Genomic DNA, 23,676 nt, shown 5'->3' with positions numbered 1-23,676 from the left:
CCATATCTTCCTGGGATAATTTGAGCTTTGGGAAGAGCTTTGGTAAGTTTGGTCTCTTCAGCCTCAAAAGTTATACCTCAAAGACACTTTGAGTGTTATATACAATATCTACAGAATAGTCTACAGAATAGATAAAGTAACGCCAAAGTAAAACATTGATACACATCAGGACAAGAGGATGCAGATCAAGAGCTGTGAAAAGCAATTTTAAAATAGACATCAGGATTTATTTTAACAGTTTGAGTTCAAGTGCCAGAGAGAGTGGTTGATGCCAGAAAATTAACCTTATTTGAAACACCCAAATTCTGTAATGAAAAGTTTTGGTGTTTTTTTAAAAATGACATTAAATTGACTGAAGTGCTGTGAAGCATATTTACTTGGTTTCTGTTTTTCTTGTGCCCTGATATGGATGAATCTGAACTGAGCAAGATCTCTGTGCAGCAAAAACTTGTGATGGCTAAAAAGCAAGCGTTGCATGCTTTAACATTGATTATGTAGGGAGGGTGTATCAATCCATTGGCCTGTTTAAATTGTAGGGCAAGTATTCTGTTTGTATGAATATGGAGTTTCTGTTTGCTTTTTGAGACTGCCTCCAAAATTCAGTGGCATGGGGTGAGTGTCCTGTCCAGGGAATAGTGTGTCAGTGGCTGTTCATGAGAGTCAAGCCCTGCCCTCCCAGTGTCACTCACCACTTAAGTAAGAAAAACTATCAGTTGTTCCTGTGATGGCTGTCCTTGGACTAACAGGTCACTGACCAACTGTCCAATTTATATGCTAATGTAGGTCTCCATTGCCCATGAGCAGTGTCATTTGAGTTCAACAAACTTACACTTGCATTCTACCACTATGCGGCATCGCACAGTGGCCACCAATATATCATTAAAACTCAATATAAAGAGTTAGCATTGTTCAATAGGTTTGTTTAAACATTGGTGTTGACACAGACAACCAGTGGCAGAACCATCTTGGAGCATTTACTGAACGTGACACAGCTAAATTAGAACATTGGGGTTGTCATTAAACTAGGGTGTAACAAAAATCTCGTGTTTATTAACTCTGTGTAGTAGTTGAGAGTCTGGTGGTATAGTGACTTCAACAACTAATTTCCTCAGTGATGTCAGCAGTATTCACAACAGATCATAAATATTCTGGAAAACTAGAGTGTTGAATGAATTGTATTTTACTATAGTGATTTGAATTTTTTTTTTTAGTAACAGTAACGTTGGTTACCATCTTGTGAAAAGAGCTGTCTTTCCCATAGACATGTTGCAACATAATTTGAAATGCAATGATTTAGATGTTGACATGTTAGATTCAGTAAAAAAAGGATAATGAAGAGTCAACAATAAGGATAGCGGACTGAAAAAGAAAGGCAAAGTTCAGTGAGGTAAATTAACTTGCAGAAAAGCTAACCAGCAGATCAACAGATCAGCAGTAGGAAATGTACAAATCTTAGATACGTTACAAAATAAATATATTCAAATAAATACATTCCACCACCCCTATGTTCGTTGCCCGACTTTGGCTCCAGCTCATCTTTGTTTTTGAATCCCTCCATGGCCTCATCCTTCTCCTAGTTACGTAACCATCTCCAGCCCTGCAACCTTCAAATCTCTGCGCCCTTTCAACTCTGCACTCTTGCTCCACCATTGGCGGCTGTGCCTTCAGCTGCTTGGGGCCTACGCTCTGGAATTCTCTCCCTAAACTTCTCTACCTCTCCTCCCTTCCTTTAAGACCCTCCTTAAAGCCTACCTCTTTGACCAAGCTTTTGGCTACTTGTCGTAATATCTCTTTTTATGTGGCTCTGTGTCAAATTTTGTTGATAGCAGTCCTGTGAAGTGCTTTGGGACATTTTACTGCATTACATGTGCTAAGTATAAACACTCAGATTAAGTATTGAGTTTAATTGTAGAGGATGGAGGTATGGAAGAGGTAGTAAATATTTTGCAGTGGTTTCTTTGTAAATGTTGGTGGAATTGAAAACATTGGTGTACGAGAGGAGAATATAGAACAATCAATGGATCTAGTTCTAAAAGGTTTTGTTCTGAGAAAGATTAACAGAACCCGAGGTGGATAAATCACAGAGCCTTGATGGTATGCAATCTCAGATACTGTTAGAAATCAGAGAGGTGACAGCAGAGGTTCTGACCCGCAATTTTTCAATCTTCCTTTAATATGTAAGTTGTACCATGAGACTGGAGAATAGTTGATGTAATGCTCTTGTTCAAGAAACAAAAGAATGAACCAGGTAATTGTTAGGCAGATTGTCTAAAGTCAGTTGTAGACAAACTCCTGGAATCTGTAATTTATGATTAATCCATGCATTTCTTAATGCTTATTGATTTATCAAGGACAACCAATATGGATCTGTTAAAACCAAGTTGTGTTTGACAAATTTGAGGTTTTGTCTTTTGAAGAAATGACCAATTGAATTGAATGCAGTAGATGTAGCCGATATAGGTTTTCAGAAGACATTCAGTAAGTTGTTGGAAAAATTCAGACAAATGGTAAGAGGAAATATGGAAGCAAAGTTGATTGATGAACAGAAAACAGCATCAGTAAATGTGTTGCTCAGACTGGGGAAAGAGTGGAAGTGGTGTACCCCAGGGGTCAGTACTGAGTCCACTTCTCGTCTTGGTGTATGGATGATTTGGACTGAGGAACGTATTCCTATTTGCTGATGACACAAAAATAGGAGGCTTGGCCAGTAGTGAGGAGGACTGTAGACTTCAGGAAGGGACAAACTGGTTGGATGGAATCGGCAGACGAATAGCAGATATAATTTGAAGTGGACAAATGTGATTTGATTTTTTTTTAAAGAGAAAAACACAAGGAATAGGGATATACTCTTAAAAGGAAAGACACTAAAAGGCATGGATGAAAGCAAAGACATAGGGATTCAAATAGATAATTACTTAAAAGATGAGCACAGTTAGGTAAAATCATCAAAAAGCCAGTAGCATTTAGGGTTTTATATAGTGACAGAGTAAAGAAGTAATGATGAATTTGTACATAATGTTGGTAAGGCCACAGTACTGTATATAGTTTTGGCCACCCTGCTCTAGAAAAAAATGTTGCTGAGTGAGGAGAGAGGTTAGGAGAAAATAGTTTGAGTGTTGAGGTAGAAATCAGTGCATCTTTTTAAGGGAAAATTGGATAAATATCTGAAAGAGTACGGGAGAGAGTAGGGCAGTGAGATTTATTTTGGATTGCTCTGGTAAAGATACAATATGCTGAATGGCCGCCTTTTGTGCTGTACACTTATGGGACTTTATGTAAAATTATACTTCAGGTTTTTTAAAATCTTACTAGTTGGTCTCGCATAGTGTTAGATTTTGTTAGTTTGGGTCTGAAACGCATTTGTGATGTTTACATGCTAAGTTAAACCTGTGTTTGATGTTGTCTGTTCCTTTTAAGGCAACTAAAATGCATTGTAAGGGAAGTGATCTAATCAAGCAGGCAGGAAAGTGCAAACGTTAAAAAAAAAACTTCTAAATGAATTTAGAATTCAGTGGCTATAGACTTTTCAAACTCATAGCTGTTTATATATTAAGAATACTGAAATAAGGTTGTCAATACATCAGTTTATATTTAAAGTTCTGTTGAAAAACCTGATTTGTACATTTCAGTGAAACCATTTGATTTGAATATAAAATAGAATTGCTGGCAGATTGATTTATACAAAAGAAAGACTTTGCATTTATATAGTGCTTTTCATAGTGCCAGCATTTTCCAAAGCACTGCAGATAATAAAGTACCTTTTGAAGTGTAGCTACTGTTGTAATGTACTAAACGCCACAACCAATTTGCACACAATTTACAGTTTACGCAAAGCAATGTCCCACAAAAAGCTATGTGAAACTAATAAGATTTTTTTAAGTGATGTTGGTTAAGGGATAAATATTGGCCAGGATACTAGGGAGAGCTACTCTGCTCTAGGCGGGGCTTTGGTTTAATGTCTCATCTGAAAGACGGCACCTCCTACAGTGCAACACTCTGTGAAGTGTTACCCTAGATCTTGTGCTCAAGTCACTGAAGTGGAACTTAAAACCCACAGTCTTCTGATACAGAGGTTGTGTTGTTGCTTGAAAATCCAGAATTGATATATGATTGGCATATTGAAATTGATTAGGACGCCCTTTTTGGTGAATGGGGGAATTGGTGAGGAATCTCGTTAGGCATGAGGAAGGAATTGGGTAATTGGGGAAGGACTCTGGTCATGTAATTAACTACTTAGAAGGCGCAGTGGTTAGCACCGCAGCCTCACAGCTCCAAGGACCCGGGTTCAATTTAGAGTTTAGAGATATAGCACTGAAACAGGCCCTTCGGCCCACCGAGTCTGTGCCGACCATCAACCACCCATTTATACTAATCCCATATTCCTACCACATCCGCACCTGTCCCTATATTTCCCTACCACCTACCTATACTAGGGCCAATTTATAATGGCCAATTTACCTACCAACCTGCAAGTCTTTTGGCTTGTGGGAGGAAACCGGAGCACCCGGAGGAAACCCACGCAGACACAGGGAGAACTTGCAAACTCCACACAGGCAGTACCCAGAATTGAACCCGGGTCGCTGGAGCTGTGAGGCTGCGGTGCTAACCACTGCGCCACTGTGCCGCCCAATTCTGGGTACTGCCTATGCGGAGTTTGCAAGTTCTCCCTGTGACTGCGTGGGTTTTCGCCGGGTGCTCCGGTTTCCTCCCACAGCCAAAGACTTGCAGGTTGATAGATAAATTGGCCATTGTAAATTGCCCCGAGTGTAGGGAGGTGGTACGGAATATGGGATTACTGTAGGGTTAGGATAAATGGGTGGTTCTTGGTCGGCACAGACTCGGTGGGCCGAAGGGCCTGTTTCAGTGCTGTATCTCTAAATAAATAAATAAAAGGGCTGGAAAGGACAAAGGCATCAGCAAAGGGATCTGAGCCAGGTAGCAAATCACCTGGACAGTGGGGAAATACTACAAAGGCAGAGAAGGTTTCAGTGTGGACATCCTGAAGAGAGGGGCGGAGGGATGGGGGATAAGAGTCAGACTATGAATGAAGAAAGGACCAAAATGGACATAAAGCCCCATTTATGAATAGGCCTCATGGAGCAAACACTGCTGATCATGGCGTCTTATCAAGTTTTGTTTTGCTCAATCTATCCATGATATTGTTACGACCAGGTGAGAAAGGGGTCCAGGGGTTCCCTTTCAGCCGTTTCCTGGTTTGACCGTAACCGGGTTTAATTTTTTAAAACACTGTGTTTTTAGCTTCCCCTCAGTGAATCTTTGTTTACTGCTCTCCAATTGTACTGGCAAAGAAATCAACCAGACAGGGTTTCTTAGATTTAAACAAGAAAGGGGTAAGTTTATTAACCTTAAAACGCTAATTCAGTTAAAACTGCTAAAAATACGCGACGCGACCACGCTAGCATGTTCTTTTGGGCCTCCTTATCTCGAGAGACAATGGATACGCGCCTGGAGGTGGTCAGTGGTTTGTGAAGCAGCGCCTGGAGTGGCTATAAAGGCCAATTCTGGAGTGACAGGCTCTTCCACAGGTGCTGCAGAGAAATTTGTTTGTTGGGGCTGTTGCACAGTTGGCTCTCCCCTTGCGCCTCTGTCTTTTTTCCTGCCAACTACTAAGTCTCTTCGACTCGCCACAATTTAGCCCTGTCTTTATGGCTGCCCGCCAGCTCTGGCGAATGCTGGCAACTGACTCCCACGACTTGTGATCAATGTCACACGATTTCATGTCGCGTTTGCAGACGTCTTTATAACGGAGACATGGACGGCCGGTGGGTCTGATACCAGTGGCGAGCTCGCTGTACAATGTGTCTTTGGGGATCCTGCCATCTTCCATGCGGCTCACATGGCCAAGCCATCTCAAGCGCCGCTGACTCAGTAGTGTGTATAAGCTGGGGGTGTTGGCCGCTTCAAGGACTTCTGTGTTGGAGATATAGTCCAACATGTATACTAGCATGTATACGCGATAAAAACACACGCAGATAGAGCCAGAAAAGGAGAAAGAATCAAGGGTAAAGGTTTGAAGCAATAGTTGGAGTTCACTTACTGTCCTTTGAGTTTGATGTAAAGTCTTTGATTGCAGCTCAATCTTGCGTCTCATTGGGGCCCAGTGCACTTTCAAACGTGTTTCGATGGTTTTCTGTCTTGAGGTTTAGTTTCCTTCCATGGGTCCCTGGCTTTGCGTGAGAGGGAGAGAGAGACCCTTCTCTGTTGTCTTCAAATTGCAGTCTGCCTCAGACTGTTCTGTGAACACAATTCAAAACCAAACCTGGGCCAGCAGGTTAGTCATGTGAACAGTTTTTTTTTACACAAACTCCGTTTTTGTGGATTCTCCATCTTAGCAGACACCCTCAGTTGGTCGGGGGGAGGGAATGGAATGCTGGCTTTTTACACATTCAGTGTCTGGTGATCAAAATCCATTTGGGTTAATTGGATCAGGGAGCAGCTCCATTGTCTTCTCCAGGCAACTGTCTCTTAGAATGCGAATGTTTCCAGCCACTGCTGTGATCTCTTTAAACAGTTTAATTTCATCATATGAAACATTAATTTTAATGTGCTTCATTCTTGGCAGGTGGGGTTTTCATGACACCTCCACCCACAACAGAATGAAATACGATTTTTGAAGAGCATTTCATTAAAAGAGAATAGGGATAAGAGTAAGTATAGGAAAACACACATGTATCTCTCTCATTCATTCTCATTCCTTCAGAAATCCTAAAAATTTGTTACCGCCTGTCTTTTCTTGGTAGCAATGCTGCTTTAAACTGCCCTTTTTGGCATCCCCACAAACGTGATTTTTAGGGTAGTTTTTCAGTTTGCACATTTCCATGACTGCCTTGGGGGTCTTTGTTCCTGTTGAGGTCTGCAGGGGGAGGGTTAGATTTAATGAGCCCTAAGTTGGGGTTCTGCTCTGGAGAATCAGTAGTGGGTGGATCTATTCTGAACTCTGTGCTTTGATGAGCCATGCAAGGGCTTTTCACCATAGGGGATGGTTGGTTCCCTTTTCTCCTGACTGGGGGAGGATTCCATGCTAATCTTCGCTTTGTCCTCTGGGACCCTCCTGCTTGCACGTGTATGTCCAGATTCTACTGTACTCCCCTGCGGCACTTCGACTTGGTGAGACATCACCCTCATGGTTTCCCTGCCTTCGTGAGGACTTCCTTTATCTCTGCATTTTCCTGTAAATGCTGTTAGCAACTCTGGCGGGGTGCTTCTGGTGTCTGCATTGACATAGGAGGATTTGGGGTATAATTTTTAAAACATTTCAGGGTTGGCGGATCAGACAGTAGGAGTTTCCATTTGGGATTCCTCCCGGACTTCCTTTAACTTGCCCTCTTTGTCCCTTTTTCCCTTTTCTCTCTAACCTTTTGCCAGCCTTTTTCCTGCCTGAACCCTTTTGTTCTCAGCAGGGGTCCCTTACACTTCACCAGCCCTCTGCTGGAGGGTCCTCCAAACACCGATACAGGACTTGGGTGTGCCGATTTCACTGTAGGTTGGGGTTTCCCCTCAACCTGGCACATGTGACAACTCCTACAGTACTCCACCACATCTTTGTGGAGTTTTGGCCAGTTAAACTGCTGTCTTATGCGGGCTTTGGTTTTTCGTATACCGACATATACAGCCACTGTAATCTCATAGGCCATTCTCAATATTTCTCTCCTGGTACCTCTGTGTCACCAATAACTGGTGAACCACTGTCCATCCTTGCCCTCAGGTCTGCAAGGAAAACTCCACTTCCTCATCATTCTTTAAATAGTAGCAGTAAGGGATTCCCTCTGCTTCAGTTTCAGACTGGGCAGCCTGTGCTAACACACTCAATAGTGGGTCAGCTCACTGAGCCTCAGCTAGGGAAGATTCATTTAATTCATTCTCTGGGTCTTCTAACTTTCCAAAGTAAGTCTCAGACAGACAGACAGACCTCATGGCCATCTACCTGCAGTGCCAATTCAGTCTCCTGTGGGGGAGCTGGTTTGATCATGGCCCCATTCAGTACGTATTCAGGGAAACTGCAGGGGACCGTCTCCTGCCACTGCCCTGTCTCTCTCACCTCCTGCAGTCTCTCTTTCACTACTGGGGAAGCTACCACCTTTTCTCCCACCAGATCATTTCCTAGGAGCAGATGAACCCCATCCACAGGCAATCTAGGGATAATCCCTATGGTCAGCGGTCCCGAAACTAGGTCGCACTCCAAGTGCACCCGAAGTAAAGGTACAGGCTTACACTGCCCTCCAATACCATTCGTCACCATTCTGATATTTACTGCACTCTCTGGGGGGGAAGGTCAGGCCTTTTCCCAGTAAAAGGGAACTAGTGGCCCCTGTGTCCCTGAGGATTACTATGGGCTTGCTTGCCCCACTCGAGGGGTATGAGGTTACTCTGCTTTCAGACACAAAATTCTGATAACCTTCAGGAATGCTATTGCGCTTTTCTGCACCTACAGCTGTACATTTCCTGGGTCTTACTACTGCTACAGTTAAAGCCACAGCTTGTTCTGCTATGCTTTCCATCAGGGTCCCTTCTTCTGCACTGAACGGGTGTGCCCTGATTAACCCTGCAGCCTTTCCCTGTGGTTTCCAGCAGTCAGCTCTTAGATGCCCTGCTTTATTACAATGGAAGCACACAGGTCTCCGGGTCTCACTCCTACTTACAGCGCCTTCCTTTTTGGCTGGAGGAGGTTCCCCTGTGTCTCCTGCTTTTGTTCCCTCCTAGGACTGCTTGGGCTTCTACCACCTTCTCACCCTTTGTCCTTTTCAGATTTGTGGGAGTAACAAGGAAAAGTTTTCCCCGGGGAACTGACTAATAGATGAGAGCAAATTCATCAGCCAGAACTGCGGCTTGCCGATCTCTGCAACTTTTTGTTCCTCCACATGTGTCTTTATGGAGAGTAGGAGAGAGTTTTTAAATTCGTCTAGCAAAATTACCTCTCAGATTCTCATAGCTGAGCTATACTTTGAGCCCTCAGCCACTGGTCAAAAGCCAGATGCTTACTTCTCTCAAACTCCAGGTAAGTTTGATCAGCTTGCTTCTTGAGGGTTCGAAATTTCTGGCGATAGACTTCCGATACTAGCTCATATGCCCCGAGGATAGCATTTTTTGTCAGTTCATAATTTGATGAACTCTCATCTGGCAACAGTGAATAAACCTCATGAGCTTTTCCTGTTAACTTGCTTTGTAACAGCAGAGTCCAAGTCTCAGCTGGCCACTTTAACAGCCTTACAAGTTTTTCAAAAGATGCAAAAAATGCTTCCACGTCTCCCTCATTGAATTTTTGGATCAGTTGAGTAAGTTTTAACAATTCAGTACCCAGCCCTGAATTACGAAGGGCCTGTTTCAGTGCTGTATCTCTAAATAAATAAATATTGGCCAAGCTTTCACTGGGGTTACTCTGTCGCCCCCTAGTTAACTCAAGCCGCCTCAGTTCTCTCTCCTTGCAGTCCTTCTGGTAGGTTCTTTTTCTCTCTCCGCTGTCTTTTTCTTCACATTCCTTCTGGAAGATTCTTTCGCTCTCCTGTTTTTCTTTCTCCTGTCTCTCTCCTTCTCTTTCTTCAAATTCAAGCCTCCTCTGTTCCAATTGTATCTTTGCTAGCAAAGACTTGCAGGTTGATAGGTTAATTGGCCATTATAAATTGCCCCTAGTATAGGTAGGTGGTAGGGAAATATAGGGACAGGTGGGGATGTGGTAGGAATATGGGATTAGTGTAGGATTAGTATAAATGGGTGGTTGATGGTCGGCACAGACTCGGTGGGCCGAAGGGCCTGTTTCAGTGCTGTATCTCTAAAACTAAAACCCTGTCGGAGTCTATTTCTAACCCTGTTTCTGCTCCTTCAGATTCAAGGGAAAAATGGTTGGCCACTAGTCTTAGGAGTTCAGACTTTCTAGCCTTGGCACAGACAGTGATCCCACACTCAGCCATTTTTCTCAACTCTTCCATAGACAGTGCTTTTAACTTATCCTGAGTTATTTCACCCTGGCTTGGGGAGCTACTGGCTTCAGTAGCAGACATGTTAGTATTCTAGTGCACAACCACAAGAAAACCTGTATTGAAATATTTATTTGGCTTCCCACTTCCAATATCTTGTTTGTTTGTGGGTCGAATCCAGATGCTAGCACCCAAATTTCTGTTATGACCAGGTGAGAAAGGGGTCTCGGGGTTCCCTCTCAGCCTTTTTCTGGTTTGACCGCAACATGGTTTAATTTTTTAAAACGCCGTGGTTTTAACTTCCTCTCAGTGAATCCTTGTTCACAGCTTTCCAATTGTACTGGCAAAGAAATCAACCAGACAGGTTTTCTTAGATTTAAACAAGAAAGATGTAAGTTTATTAACCTTAAAACTCTAATTCAGTTAAAACTACTAAAAATAGACGACGCTCGCACGCACACGCAGATGGAGCCAGAAAAGGAGAAAGAATCAAGGGGAAATGTTTGAAGCAATAGTTGGAGTTCATTTACTGTCCTTTGAGTTTGATCTAAAGTCTTTGATTGCAGTTCAATCTTGCCGTCTCGTTGGGGCCCAGTGCACTTTCAAACTTGTTTCGATGGTTTCCTTCCATGGGTCCCTTTCTTTGTGTGAGACGGGGAGAGAGACCTTCCTTCTCTGTTGTCTTCAAATTGCAGTCTGCCTCAGACTGTTCTGTGAACACAATTCAAAACCAAACCTGGGCCAGCAGGTTAGTCATGTGAGCAGCTTTTATTTTTACATACTCACCTGCATTTTTGTGGATTCTCCATCTTAGCAGACACCCTCTAGGCGGGTGGAGTGGAATGCTGGCTTTTTACACATTCAGTGTCTGGTGTTCAAAATCCATTGGGTTAATTGGATTAGGGAGAAGTTCCATTGTCTTCTCCAGACAGCTGTCTCTTAGAATGCAAATGTTTCCAGCCACTGCTGTGATCTCTTTAAACAAGTCATCTTTTCAGCCTAGCAACAGTTTAAAATTAATGTTTCATATGACAAAATTAATGTGCCTCATTCTTGGCAGGTGGAGTTTTCATGACAATATGGTTAAACATGTTCTTTCTTAGAATCAACTCCAGTGTCCACTTTTCCTGGATTTCTCCCACGTGTTTGAAAGCAGCCACACATCTCCAGCAATAGATTCTCTTCCTATCCCTACACACTTACTTCCCAGTCCCCCAAGTATTTATACTTGGTCCCCTACTCTTCATCATCTACATGTTGGCTCTTGGTAACATCAACTGCAGGCACAGGGACAGTTTCCATATCTGTGCTGGCAACACCCAGCTCGACTTCTCTGACACTTTACTCAACCTAAAACCTGCTGCATGCTGCCAGGCTGCCTCTCAGGTGCAAGAAATTGGGCAGGAAATTGCATGCGATTAGGTCTAACACAAGAAGTGTGTTGTGATCAACACATTATACTGATTGATAGATGAGCATTTGAGAAGGAAAATAATTGCAGCTCATGCCAGACGCACATGTTTCTGTGCCAGGGACATCATCCGTATGGGAGTGAATTGCTTCAATGTGGTTGTTAACTCATAGTGTGTGTCCCCTCTAAATGAGTTTTTTGCTGAGAATGACTAAGTTACTTCCCTAAAATGTGAAAATATTATATTTGCAACGAGGACTTACGCCACCCAGCTGTGAGTTTCCCAAGGGGAAAGCAAAGGAATTTTTAACCCAATGTAGTTAACCCTATTGTCTGCCTGGTCACTTGCTGTGATTGTGCTGCACATTGCAAAAATTTGCTGCACAATTATAAAGTCTCAGGGAAAGTAAAGGGTTTTAAAACATCATATTTACAGTTACTCTGTCTCACGAGAGATTGGCATTCCCTGTATTTCAATCTTGTAATAAATCTGCTGAGTCTATTATCATTTGTCTTGATTTTCTACTGGAGGAGACACCTAGCAATTCAGAAATGGTCTGTTGTGATCTCATTTACAAAACAAAACACTCTAATTCTGCTGTACCGACTACTTGCTGTTGGTGTATAGATGACACTAATTTCTGTGTATCAGCAGTATCTTTATTTGCTTCCTTCTGTCCTCAAGGTATATTCCTTCTGCATGGCTACACTATGCATATGTACATGTGTACCAGTGTTGAAAAAACAGGTGGTTTCCCCTCCTTGTGTTATACTGAATTTTGGTACTTCTGTGCACAGGCCAAGGACAAAAAAACAAAAGAATGTTTGAGCAAATGTAGCTAATTGAAATTGTTTTTTTTCTGTTTACAGCATAGGACAGTAGGAAGGCCAAAAGGAAAGCTTGGAAGCTCTGCAGCTGTGAAGCTTGCCGCTAACAGGGCTACAGCTGGAGCACGCAGGAGGAGAACAAGATGTCGGAAATGCGAGGCATGTCTAAGAACAGAATGTGGCGAGTGCCATTTCTGCAAGGACATGAAGAAGTTTGGAGGACCAGGGAGAATGAAACAGTCCTGTATCATGCGGCAGTGTATTGCTGTAAGTCACAACAGGGTGAAATATTTCCATTGCTACGTTTGTGGCACAAGTTGATGTATGTAAAAAGTGATGGAATCTTTTGGGCTATTGCTCCATTATTGGCAATTTTCTTACAATTCCTGCTGCTCCAAAAATGGATTAATGAGCTTTCATAAATTCTTTGAAGAAAGACCATTTTGGGCACGTTAAAACAACGAATGAGGAAGTCCTGGACTGTTGCACTGCTCTGTCAAAGTGAAAAGTGAGCATTTTACTCCAGATCAGATCTGGTGTGACTGAACTGAAAAAAAATTAAGATTTCAAAGTATCCCCTGAGACGCAGCAGGATTACAGCTATAACAGTTGATCGTCCACTCTGCTAACCAGAAATTGTGAACAGCACATGCAAAATGCTGATAAGCTAGTTAACAGATTGTTAGCTATTCTTCAACTTTAAAGGAAACCAGCCAGCGATAGCATGTGTAATCATTTCTGAAAGAAGTGAGTACCCCTGATGGGTCACCAGGTTTCTCCATTGAACTGCAGAAGTATCATATTAAACTAAAGGCTGGGGAGGAGGGGGTTGCTACATTTGATACTTTGTGCTGAGTTAATTGATCTCTGTCGGAATAGTGACGGGATTGATACAATTGCCTTCAGAGCCCTTGGGTTAGGGAGGAAAATCAGACCTGGTTCCTGATTCTGCTGAATGTTGAATGGGTTTGGCTGTGATGCTGCACAAGGTTGAATAGCGAGTTAACACTGTCAAAATTCATACATGAATAGTGGTCACATGGCTGAGTATTGGAAAACATCTGATGTTCTGGAACTGTATCGTAATGATGCAAAGGTGGAGGGAAGTGAAATTGTGCAGATTGATATGGTGGGGATGAGATTTCTGAAAGTACAAAGATTACTTTTTCAGGACCTGGGGCAACAGGCCCTCCTTCTCTCACTCCCCTCCCTCCCCCAAAGATTTTGATACCTTAACTTTTTTTTTTAGTGCTTTTTCCAGCATTTTGGTATTACACTTCGGAGGGCGGGATTGTCACATTTTCTCATTTGGCATTCTGAACAAATTATCTCATTGACTTAACCAGCATTGTTACATAAAAATAAAAGGCATCACACCAGTTATTAATGTTTTTGAAATGTGTATGGGCATGTTTCTCTGTTAACAAAATACACTCATCTCGTCTCCTGTGAAACATTAATCCCATTCATCTCTGAACTATTCCACAGTGCTCAGTATTGATAGCATTTGTTTTCATTAATCCTTGATATAGCCAGCTTTCAAAGCTGTATTTCAGACTTTCAATTCAATGTAACCTTTTCTGGGACCTTACGATATAAAAACAGGAAGTGCTGGAAATACTCAGCAGGTCAGGCAGCATCTGTGGAGAGAGAAGCAGAGTTAACGTTTCAGGTCTCTGACCTTTCATCAGAACTGGCAAAGGTTAGAAAAGAATTAGGTTTTAAGCAAGTGAAGGGGATGGGGGTGGGGGGTGATGGTAGGGAAGAGAACAAAAGGGGAGGTGTGACCTTATGATGTTTTACATTCACAATTTGCCAGAAGTATATTCTATCAATTATATGTGCAAAGAATATTTATTAGTTACTGATGTGAATGCATTTCAATGAAAGGGGAAGGAAAGTCTGGCAGAGTACATTTTGTTCCTTTTAAATTTTGCCCAGAGTTCTTACCAGTATAGAGACCCTCTGCTGGGCTGTTCTGGTGATGTGCAATTCTGGAAAAAATCCTAAAGGCTGAAATGCAGATTCCAGAATGAATTTCATCTCCAAATTCAATTCAAAAGTGTTGGATGAATATGGAAAATACAAGCACGCAATGTAAGAACATTCCACACAATTTGAAGATGACTATGAAAGCCTAATTACTGCAGAGGAGGTAAAATAAACAGGAAACAACATCCACTCAACAAGTAGGATCACTACACACACGAGCATCATTCTAAAAATGCTTTAGAAGTTTTGAAAATAATTTTTCTGATCATCTGCAACTGCACCATACTGTCCGAAAGTTAGCACTGAATTTATATAAAACACTTGCGGAGGTTTCATATTGCATTTTATTTTGCTGGAAAAAATTATCCAACTTTAAAATATTAAAATAAAAAAATGTAAGTTATTATAGTTAAAATAGTTTGGTCAAGGTGTTGTCTACAAATTGCTACACGTCAAAAATTCAAAGCATTGAGAAGGAAAGAGAAGACTGCTGATAACACATGCAGTAATGTGTGGGTGGATTGGAAATTTTACTGCTGCCATGTAGCCATTTCCTACTCCAGTTGCTCACACTTTAGTTGAATGAGGTTTTTAATAATTAGCTGCAAGATGTTATTAAAGGGTCATTATTGAGATGCAAAATGATTGGCAGATAACTTTTTGTACCTGCTGATAAAATCTTGTTCGAAGAGGCATTTTCATATAAAGTAATTCAGCTTTAATCCTAATCTTCAGCCAGCCCTAATGGTTCATTGTCTCCAATGAACCCTAAATTCTGTCACCTGAATTTTAAAAAAAATCTTCTAATCTCAAGTCCACTCTACTGGTATATTATTTCATTAGTTTTCAGGTGCTTCGGTCAAGCTTTTCTCCCCCTGTGATTCTACCAAGACCAACAAGTTATTCAACTCTGAAGGAGCATCATGGTGAACTAAATCTTCTCATTCATTGTTCACACCTACACAGTTCCAGCATAGGTCGCTCAATAACAACCGTGAGAGAAAACCCCAAGCTAATATTGCCTCCCCACACCCTTCCGTCCACCTACCCAGGGGACATTGAGTTCAATTGTAATACCCTATTATTTTCCTGCTGAAGATCAGTGAATACAGTCAAGAGTAGGAATTAAACCTAGGACAGCTTGTGTAAATCAGTGCAACTTTGCAAGCAAATGCTACAATTAGATGAATATAAATATATTAATACTATACTTCCCCTACATTTTATTGAATATTGTTTACTTTTCCTTTCTCTACTTTGCTTTTTCCCTCATCCTTCCATTCCATAATTATAACCCTGTTCCCAGGCCCTTTAATACTATTTATTTCAGCTAAGAGTCGTTGAATAGTCCTCCATTTTCCTTCCCTCCATCTGAAGATGTGACTCTTAGTGGATTTCTGAGAAAATATAGCTGCGGTACATTTTTGGTGATTAGCAGGAATTTGAGTAGTCTTAAATCAGTTCTTATTTGCATAGACCTTTCCCAGAAAGACAAACAATGTGGAAAATTGCCCAGGTATGTCCTGTACACAAAAAGCAGGACAAGTCCAACCCGCCCCATCAGTCTACTCTCAATCATCAGTAAGGTGATGGAAGGTGTCATCAACAGCGCCATCAAGTGGCACTGGCTTAGCAATAACCTGCTCAGTGACGCTCAGTTTGGGTTCCGCCAGGGCCACTCAGCTCCTGACCTCATCACAGCCTTGGTTCAAACATGGACAAAAGAGCTGAACTCGAGGTGAGGTGAGAGTGACTGCCCTTGACATCAAGGCAGCATTTGACCGAGTATGGCATCAAGGAGCCCTAGCAAAACTGAGGTCAATGGGAATCAGGGGGAAAACCCTCCGCTGGCTGGAGTCATACCTAGCACAAAGGAAGATGGTTGTGGTTGTTGGAGGTCAATCATCTGAACTCCAGGACATCACTGCAGGAGTTGGTTAGGGTAGTGTCCCAGAACCAACCATCTTCAGCTGCTTCATCAATGACCTTCCTTCAATCATAAGGTCAGAAGTGGGGATGCGTGCTGATGATTGCACAATGTTCAGCACCATTCGTGACTCCTCAGATACTGAAGCAATCGTGTAGAAATGCAGCAAGACCTGGACAGTATCCAGGCTTGGGCTGATAAGTGGCAAGTAACATTGCCTGGCACTTGTGTGGCACGAATGACCATCTCCAACAAGAGAGAATCTAACCGTCTCCCCTTGACATTCAATGGCATTACCATCGCTGGATCCCCCACTATCAACATCCTAGGGGCTACCATTGACCAGAAACTGAACTGGAGTAGCCATATAAATACCATGACTACAAGAGCAGGTCAGAGGTTAGGAATCCTGAGGCGAGTAACTCACCTCCTGACTCCCCAAAGCCTGTCCACCATCTACAAGGCGCAGGTCAGGAGTGTGATGGAATACTCTCCACTTGCCTGGATAGGTGCAGCTCCAACAACACTCAAGAAACTCGACACCATCCAGGACAAAGAAACCACTTGATTGGCACCCCATCTACAAACATTCACTCCCTCCACCTCCGACGCACAGTGGCAGCAGTGTGTACCATCTACAAGATGCACTGCAGCAATGCACCAAGGCTCCAAACCTTCGACCTCGACCAACTAGAAGGACAAGGGCAGCAAATGCATGGGAACACCACCACCTGCAAGTTCCCCTCCAAGTCTCACACCGTCCTGACTTGGAACTATATCGCCGTTCCCTCACTGTTGCTAGGTCAAAATCCTGGAACTCCCTCCGTAACAGCACTGTGGGTGTACCTACCCCACTTAAACAGCAGTCCAAGAAGGCAGCTCACCACCACCTTCTCAAGGGCAATTAGGGATGGGCAATAAATGCTGGCCTGGCCAGCGATGCCCACATCCCATGAATGAAGCAATTTTTTTTTTTTTAAATGCCCATTGTTACCTGATCAAATGTTTGGAGCATAACTGACAATGTTTTGGACAATCGTGGTAGCTGATCGAATAGAGAGAGCTGCTGCACTATAATTATAGTGCACTCACAGCAAATCTAGAAACATTTTCAGGGGAATGGGACTAATTGGATAGCTCTTACAAAGAGCCAGTACAGGCACAATGGGCCAGATGATTTTCTCCTGTGCTGTATGATTCTTTGTTGAAAATATAATTTGTGATTTGGACTTTCTTTTGTGGTCACTACAGAAGGCAGCTGACATCAGTGAGCCTGCACCTCTTATCAAACAAATTTAAATTATGCATGTAATAAATGGGATGGTGCGTGCTGTGGAGTTTACACTCTACCCTTGTACTGCTTGGTTATTTTGGAAATAGCACAGGATGCTTACTGTACACTCCTTATCACTCTGACAGAAAACCCTGTACTACCAGCCCATATATTTCAGTCTAAACTATGAATGGTTAATTATGGGAAAGAAATATACACAGAAACAGTATAAATCAGTAGGTGAAGTGGTGGTGCCATGCTTCAATTTCAGATGCTTTGAACTATTTTCTGATACTAAATTAACAGAAACACTCACTTGCACCCCTCCTCTCTCAGAACACTTTTCATGTGGGGACAGTGCTGGGAAGGGTCATGTCTTATTGCTCTCATGTTCTGCAAAAGCACCTAAATGCAGCATCTGTAAAGAGGTTTCTGCAATGCTCACCACCCATCTGTTCTTATGTGCAGCAGGACTGTCTGGTCACCAATAAATGATCAACCTATTTTAAATAGCAGCTATTTCCCATTTAATATTTGCACAATTTCCCGAGCCCTGTCAAAACTGAGCTCTAGCCAGTAGGCCCAATCCAGGCTGAGAACTTGCTATGAATATGTAATTAGGCCAGCCTCAGGAAATTGCATGAGGTTGATGATGTACAGTCTTGGCAAGTGTAAAGTTTGCTGTTCTCTGATCCCACTGATTCTGCTCTGGGACTGGGACCTATATCCTTATGTGCTTATCTTAATTTTGTATTTGCTATACTGTCATGCATTTACAGCATGTGAGCACAACAAAGCCAGAAATACTGTCCAATCCAATAAATCTCTAATTGTTTAAGCTGGGTAAATAGTATTCAGTGAACAGGAATTTGTGGTTGAATAGGATAAATGAGATCAATGTTTGCACTGCCTCATTGTATTGTTATATTCCCTTGATGTAAATATATCAGGTGCACAATTGCCATAAACATTGCTAACATCATTTAATTTGAAAGTGCTTAGCAGCATTTAGTAACTAAGACACAACTACAAAGTTCTGTTATTTGACGTTTGAAGCTGTTTCAATACTCTGATTAAATATGTATTTGCTTTAAGCAATCTTCCTGGTGTGTATTGTACACTGAGCAGCATTGCTGAGTAATCCTGGTGAAACTTTACTGCCTGTTTGTCAGGGAGAACATTCTGACTCAATTATTAAAGATTAATGTTGCTAGTACTATAACTACATTGAATGCGTTATGATCATAAAAGGTAGGGAATGGCATCAACACGCACTCATGGATTTGGAAGCATGGCTAGTGCTAAAGGCACATTTATAAATTACAGGGGCCTTTACTTTGCCCTTGCTTTGGGTCCTGAGAGCAACTTCCCTGCTTCCCTCCTACAGCAAATGCCTTTAACACAGTAAATGTAACCAGACAGAAAAGGATGCAATAAGGGAAGAGCCAATGAAAGTGACAACGTTGTGGTCAAACAAGTAGGTTTTAAGTTGGCTTTTGAAGGTGGAGAGATATAGTTGGTGAGATGGAGGACTGAGGACTCTGCCATTGATGGTCGAATGGAAGAAGGAGTTAATGCAGAGTTAGAAATGTGGAGGGCACATTCTAGCACAAAAAGCTGGAGGAAATTGCAGAAGTAAGTTGACATATTTATAAACAAGAACGGGGATTTTGAATTCAGTGTGTTGGTATTGGGGAATCAATAGAGGTTGACGAGTGCAGGGGAGTGTGATAGCATCGGGAGCCACTTACGTGCAAGCCTAGGTTTGGGAAGCCGAGACATTGTGGACCCAAGTTTTTATGGCTTGTTGAACCTCATCTTGTTTAGAATTAAGAGTGTACCAGAAGGAAGGAGAACCATGGCACTGTCTCTGCCAGTGTCGATAAGGTTTTGTAGGATTATTTATGTTTATTATTCAGACAGATCAGTGGTAAATACTTTAAATACTGAGACATGCAAATCGGAAGAAAAAAAATCAGCAATACAATGGAGAAAATAGAATTAACTCAGGAAAATTTTTTAAAAGGAACTTGGAGTGACCATAGACGCAAGATTAAGATATTGTGCAAAGTAATTTTTAGAAAAATAGTGTGTTGGGGCACATACTCAAAATAGTAAAGTACGATTCTGCATAGGTAATGCTTACATGGACTAGGAATAACAATGATGGCATATTGAAGTATCACAAATGGCATTTTTAAACCATTATGGTGTCTGTTTTTTCCATAGCCGGTCCTGCCACACACAGCAGTCTGTCTTATTTGTGGAGAAGCAGGAAAGGAGGACACTGTGGAAGAAGAGGAGGAAAAGTTCAATTTCATGCTAATGGAATGCTCAATTTGTAATGAAATTGTGCATCCTGGCTGCTTAAAGGTAATATTTTTCCCCCTTAGCTCATAAATATGATTTCGTGCTGGAATACATTTCTTCACGTTTAAACCAAGGTCCAACAGACCATCAAATAGATTTAAAGGGAAATTGGAGGAAAGTGACTCAAAAGATTGAGTAGCTTCATCAGTATGAAATGGAAGTCCACCGATGTTTTAATATAAAGTGAATCTCCTTCAAATATCAGTCACTGAAAGGGACATTTTATTAGTAATTAGCCTGTAATTGTGATGAAACCTGAACAACAACAACAACTTGCACTTACATTGCACACTTAATGTAGAAATGTGTCCCAATGCACTTCACTGTCATAAGGGAAAGAAATAGATGCCATCTTCATATAACCCATATCTTATGTTGGGCATATTTTAAAGCAGTGTCAGAACTGCAAGACAACCTTAAAACATTGTTCTATCATGGTTTATATTGTCAAAAGACTCTAGAGTATTAACTTAATTTGTTGAATAATGGCAGCAGAATACTTTGCATCTTTTAGTAACCTGTTGGGATGGTCAGTTTATGACTACAGTTCAAAACTGCAGCAGAATGGTGGGCGATGAATGAGTCTCCATTAAGCCACATTACAAGAATGTACAGGCATGTAAATAGAATCCATTTGATGTCAAAGTTCTGGTTACCACTGTGTTTTTGAACACACCTATTAATTATTCTGTTCAGATTTGAATGTATCACATGTTCCCAGCATTGAACTGAGATTAAGAGATTTCATGCTATGCATTCGACCATGGATATTATTTTCTGGATCAGGTCTATGCAAGTGATCTGAAACTTGTTTGTAACATTGACCGCCTCCCCCCCCACAAATCTCCACCAGCTAAAGAAACTCATTCAAAGCTGATCAATAAAAGACACTGATTTGAGAAATTCTGTTACGAGGTTTATGATTAGATTAGATTAGAGATACAGCACTGAAACAGGCCCTTCGGCCCACCGAGTCTGTGCCGAACATCAACCACCCATTTATACTAATCCTACACTAATCCCATATTCCTACCAAACATCCCCACCTATCCCTATATTTCCCTACCACCTACCTATACTAGTGACAATTTATAATGGCCAATTTACCTATCAACCTGCAAGTCTTTTGGCTTGTGGGAGGAAACCGGAGCACCCGGAGAAAACCCACGCAGACACAGGGAGAACTTGCAAACTCCACACAGGCAGTACCCGGAATCGAACCCGGGTCCCTGGAGCTGTGAGGCTGCGCCACTGTGCTGCCCATGTGTGTACCATGTGAGGAATGAAACACTTGTTCTGTGTCTGAAACACACTTGTCATCTTTGTAACAAATAGTAATCATTGCAGAAATATGGTGGCACTGAAATTAACACTGTACAACATCGCTTCTATTTATACTCATCCAATGCCAAAACTTAAACCTGGTTTGCAACATAGCAGCTTCGACTATAAACAGCTGGATTAAACAGATTGTATAGCTAACTGAATAAAGTTTCTTCTGAGACCCATCACTAGTTTTGCTCAAAGCAGTGGCTAGTTGTAGGTTTTTTTGGACTTGATCATGAAGTATCAGTATAATTCACAAAACGGTATATATCCTGCAATCTTGCTGTCAACAGTTCACTACCATTTTATTCTTTGTTGAAAATTCCCATGTGTCTTAAGCTCACAGGCAGTCTACACCTTTGTGCCTTTCACCCTGCCTCTTTTGAAGACAGGGGCACAGGTAGTTCCATGCACAACAGCAGTGCAAAGCTGCATGGCTGGTGACTAGTTCATGATTTTAAATACGAACTGTTATTGAAATATTTTATTTTATTTTGTGAATTGTGTTCTGACCTGTTTTTTCTCCCTATGCCAAAACCTTCAGTAAGTCAGAAAATGTCACAGAATGACATTGCCATTGTATAATGTCATGTATACAGAACTATTTATCAATTACTATTTGTATTTTTAATTTTAGTCAAATATTCTGTTTCTTTGTGCTGCTGAAGAATTATCAATTATCAGAATGGATTTTTATTCATAACTTCCTGCACCTGTTACTAGGTACAGGATGGAGATGGAGTTGTCAATGAAGAGCTTCCAAACTGCTGGGAATGTCCGAAGTGTAACCATGAGGGAAAGACAGGGAAAGTAAGTTTAATTAGAGTTTTCTGTCTGGGCTGTTTGATATTCTAGTAGGGGAGTCATTGTAGCCAGGTCCAACCCTGTCCTCGTGCACTTCTAGCAGCAGTCACTAGATAATAATTAGGATTAGGAACTAAGGCTGGTTCTCCTCTCTCACTGTCTGTAACATTAAGGCAAATCATTGGAGTCTCATCACCATCTTGATAAGTTGGTTAGCTCAGCCCAGACTAAAGAGAAACCTGAAACTTGATGGTTTCTTGATGACCTGGTGCAATACTATGCAGTTACATTTGTAAGTCGGGCAATTGGGAGAAGTGCCATTTATAGGGAAATACATTCCGAAATTTTTGGCAGGGTTTCAGTATTTTTCTTTCGGAAACCTAGAGTTCTTTTTATTTCAACAGGTAACTCTGAAAGAAGTCTGCATTGAACCTTAGCATAAAACAGATGACTGCCTTATATCCATCAAGTTTTATAGCCTTTTGTGAGCCTATCCTCAGTCAAATTCAACATGATATGGTTCAGCCAATCAAAAAATTGTCTTTAAATGCGGTGGCAAATGTTGTTTATTTCATATATGTATAGGTGTAGGTTGTTGACATTTAAATTAGGTGTTTTAATTTCCTATGTGATCTCTGCACATTTGGCTGATTATGTATCCTGATGACATTATATTGGTGTCATAATGCAGTATAGAATGCAGAGCATGCAGATGTTCCCTGGTGTTCAGCAGTTGGTTGCCAATCTCTGCCTGGTCACAGGGGTGGATGCCAAACAGCAGCAGGTGAACAACAAATCTGGTTGTCAGCCTACACATGTGGACTTACTGATCATTCTGCGCTGAATAAAGGATCTGGAACATGGTTCTATTTCAGCTGAATTGTGCCTTCTCGACCACACATCATCTTTAGCCATATGTGTCCAGCTCATGCGCTCTGCGAGTACTTGCTGGGTCAGTCACTAACTGACAGTATCTAATACAGAACATGGAATTTGTATGTATGTATGTTGAAGCTAATGGAATACATCGGGGCGGCACAGTGGTGCAGTGGTTAGCACTGCAGCCTCACAGCTCCAGCGACCCGGGTTCAATTCTGGGTCCTGCCTGTGTGGAGTTTGCAAGTTCTCCCTGTGTCTGCGTGGGTTTTCTCCGGGTGCTCCGGTTTCCTCCCACAAGCCAAAAGACTTGCAGTTTGGTAGGTAAATTGGCCATTATAAATTGCCCCTAGTATAGCTAGGTGGTACGGAAATATAGGGACAGGTGGGGATGTGGTAGGAATATGGGATTAGTGTAGGATTAGTATAAATGGGTGGTTGATGGTCGGCACAGACTCGGTGGGCCGAAGGGCCTGTTTCAGTGCTGTATCTCTAAACTAAACTAAACATCTTTTTGGCCACCAAGCACAGAATGGAATATGTCCAGCAACAGGTTCATTGCCAGAAATCTGGGAACAGGTGGACTGTTCTTTCTGTCTGGGAATAGTGCGTGCCAAATTAAACTAAAAAGGAAAAGGAAGAAAATATTTTTGACAAGGATAGATTTGTGGCTGGAAGTTTTTTTTTTATTAATATGCAGTCTGTTTTTTTTTGTTGGTTATAAGTGAGTTTCTCAGTTTTTGAGATGAGGGCAGGGGACAGTGATGAACCAGTAGATATATCCTTGACCAGGGTTTACAGTAATTACACAGACAATATTCTGTTTTTATTACATTAAGAACCTGAGATTTGGGGATTGCATACATGATTCTATCCATTTTTCTGTGAAATTGGAAAGCAATTTGCTTTTACTTACAATATGCAAAGGGAGCAGGGT

The 23,676-nt window shown here is 41.7% G+C and overlaps 1 protein-coding gene across 10 annotated transcripts in view; it reads left to right on the top strand.

The window, feature by feature from the left end:
* Positions 1-23,676, top strand: part of kdm2bb (lysine (K)-specific demethylase 2Bb) — a 267,493-nt gene that overhangs the window by 215,720 nt on the left and 28,097 nt on the right. For 9 of the 10 annotated variants that reach the window (XM_068054994.1, XM_068054999.1, XM_068054998.1 and 6 more), the window contains 3 exons: positions 12,214-12,438; positions 19,593-19,736; positions 21,783-21,871. In XM_068054994.1, the coding sequence (XP_067911095.1) occupies positions 12,214-12,438; positions 19,593-19,736; positions 21,783-21,871 (458 nt within the window). The remainder of the gene's footprint in view (positions 1-12,213; positions 12,439-19,592; positions 19,737-21,782; positions 21,872-23,676) is intronic. The other variant, XM_068054993.1, reaches the window with a different exon arrangement.

This window comes from Heterodontus francisci, chromosome 23 (assembly GCF_036365525.1).
Source record: "Heterodontus francisci isolate sHetFra1 chromosome 23, sHetFra1.hap1, whole genome shotgun sequence".
Taxonomy (NCBI): domain Eukaryota; kingdom Metazoa; phylum Chordata; class Chondrichthyes; order Heterodontiformes; family Heterodontidae; genus Heterodontus; species Heterodontus francisci.
The sequence above is the reverse complement of the archived record's forward strand: the minus strand, read 5'-3'. Positions and strand labels throughout refer to the sequence as shown.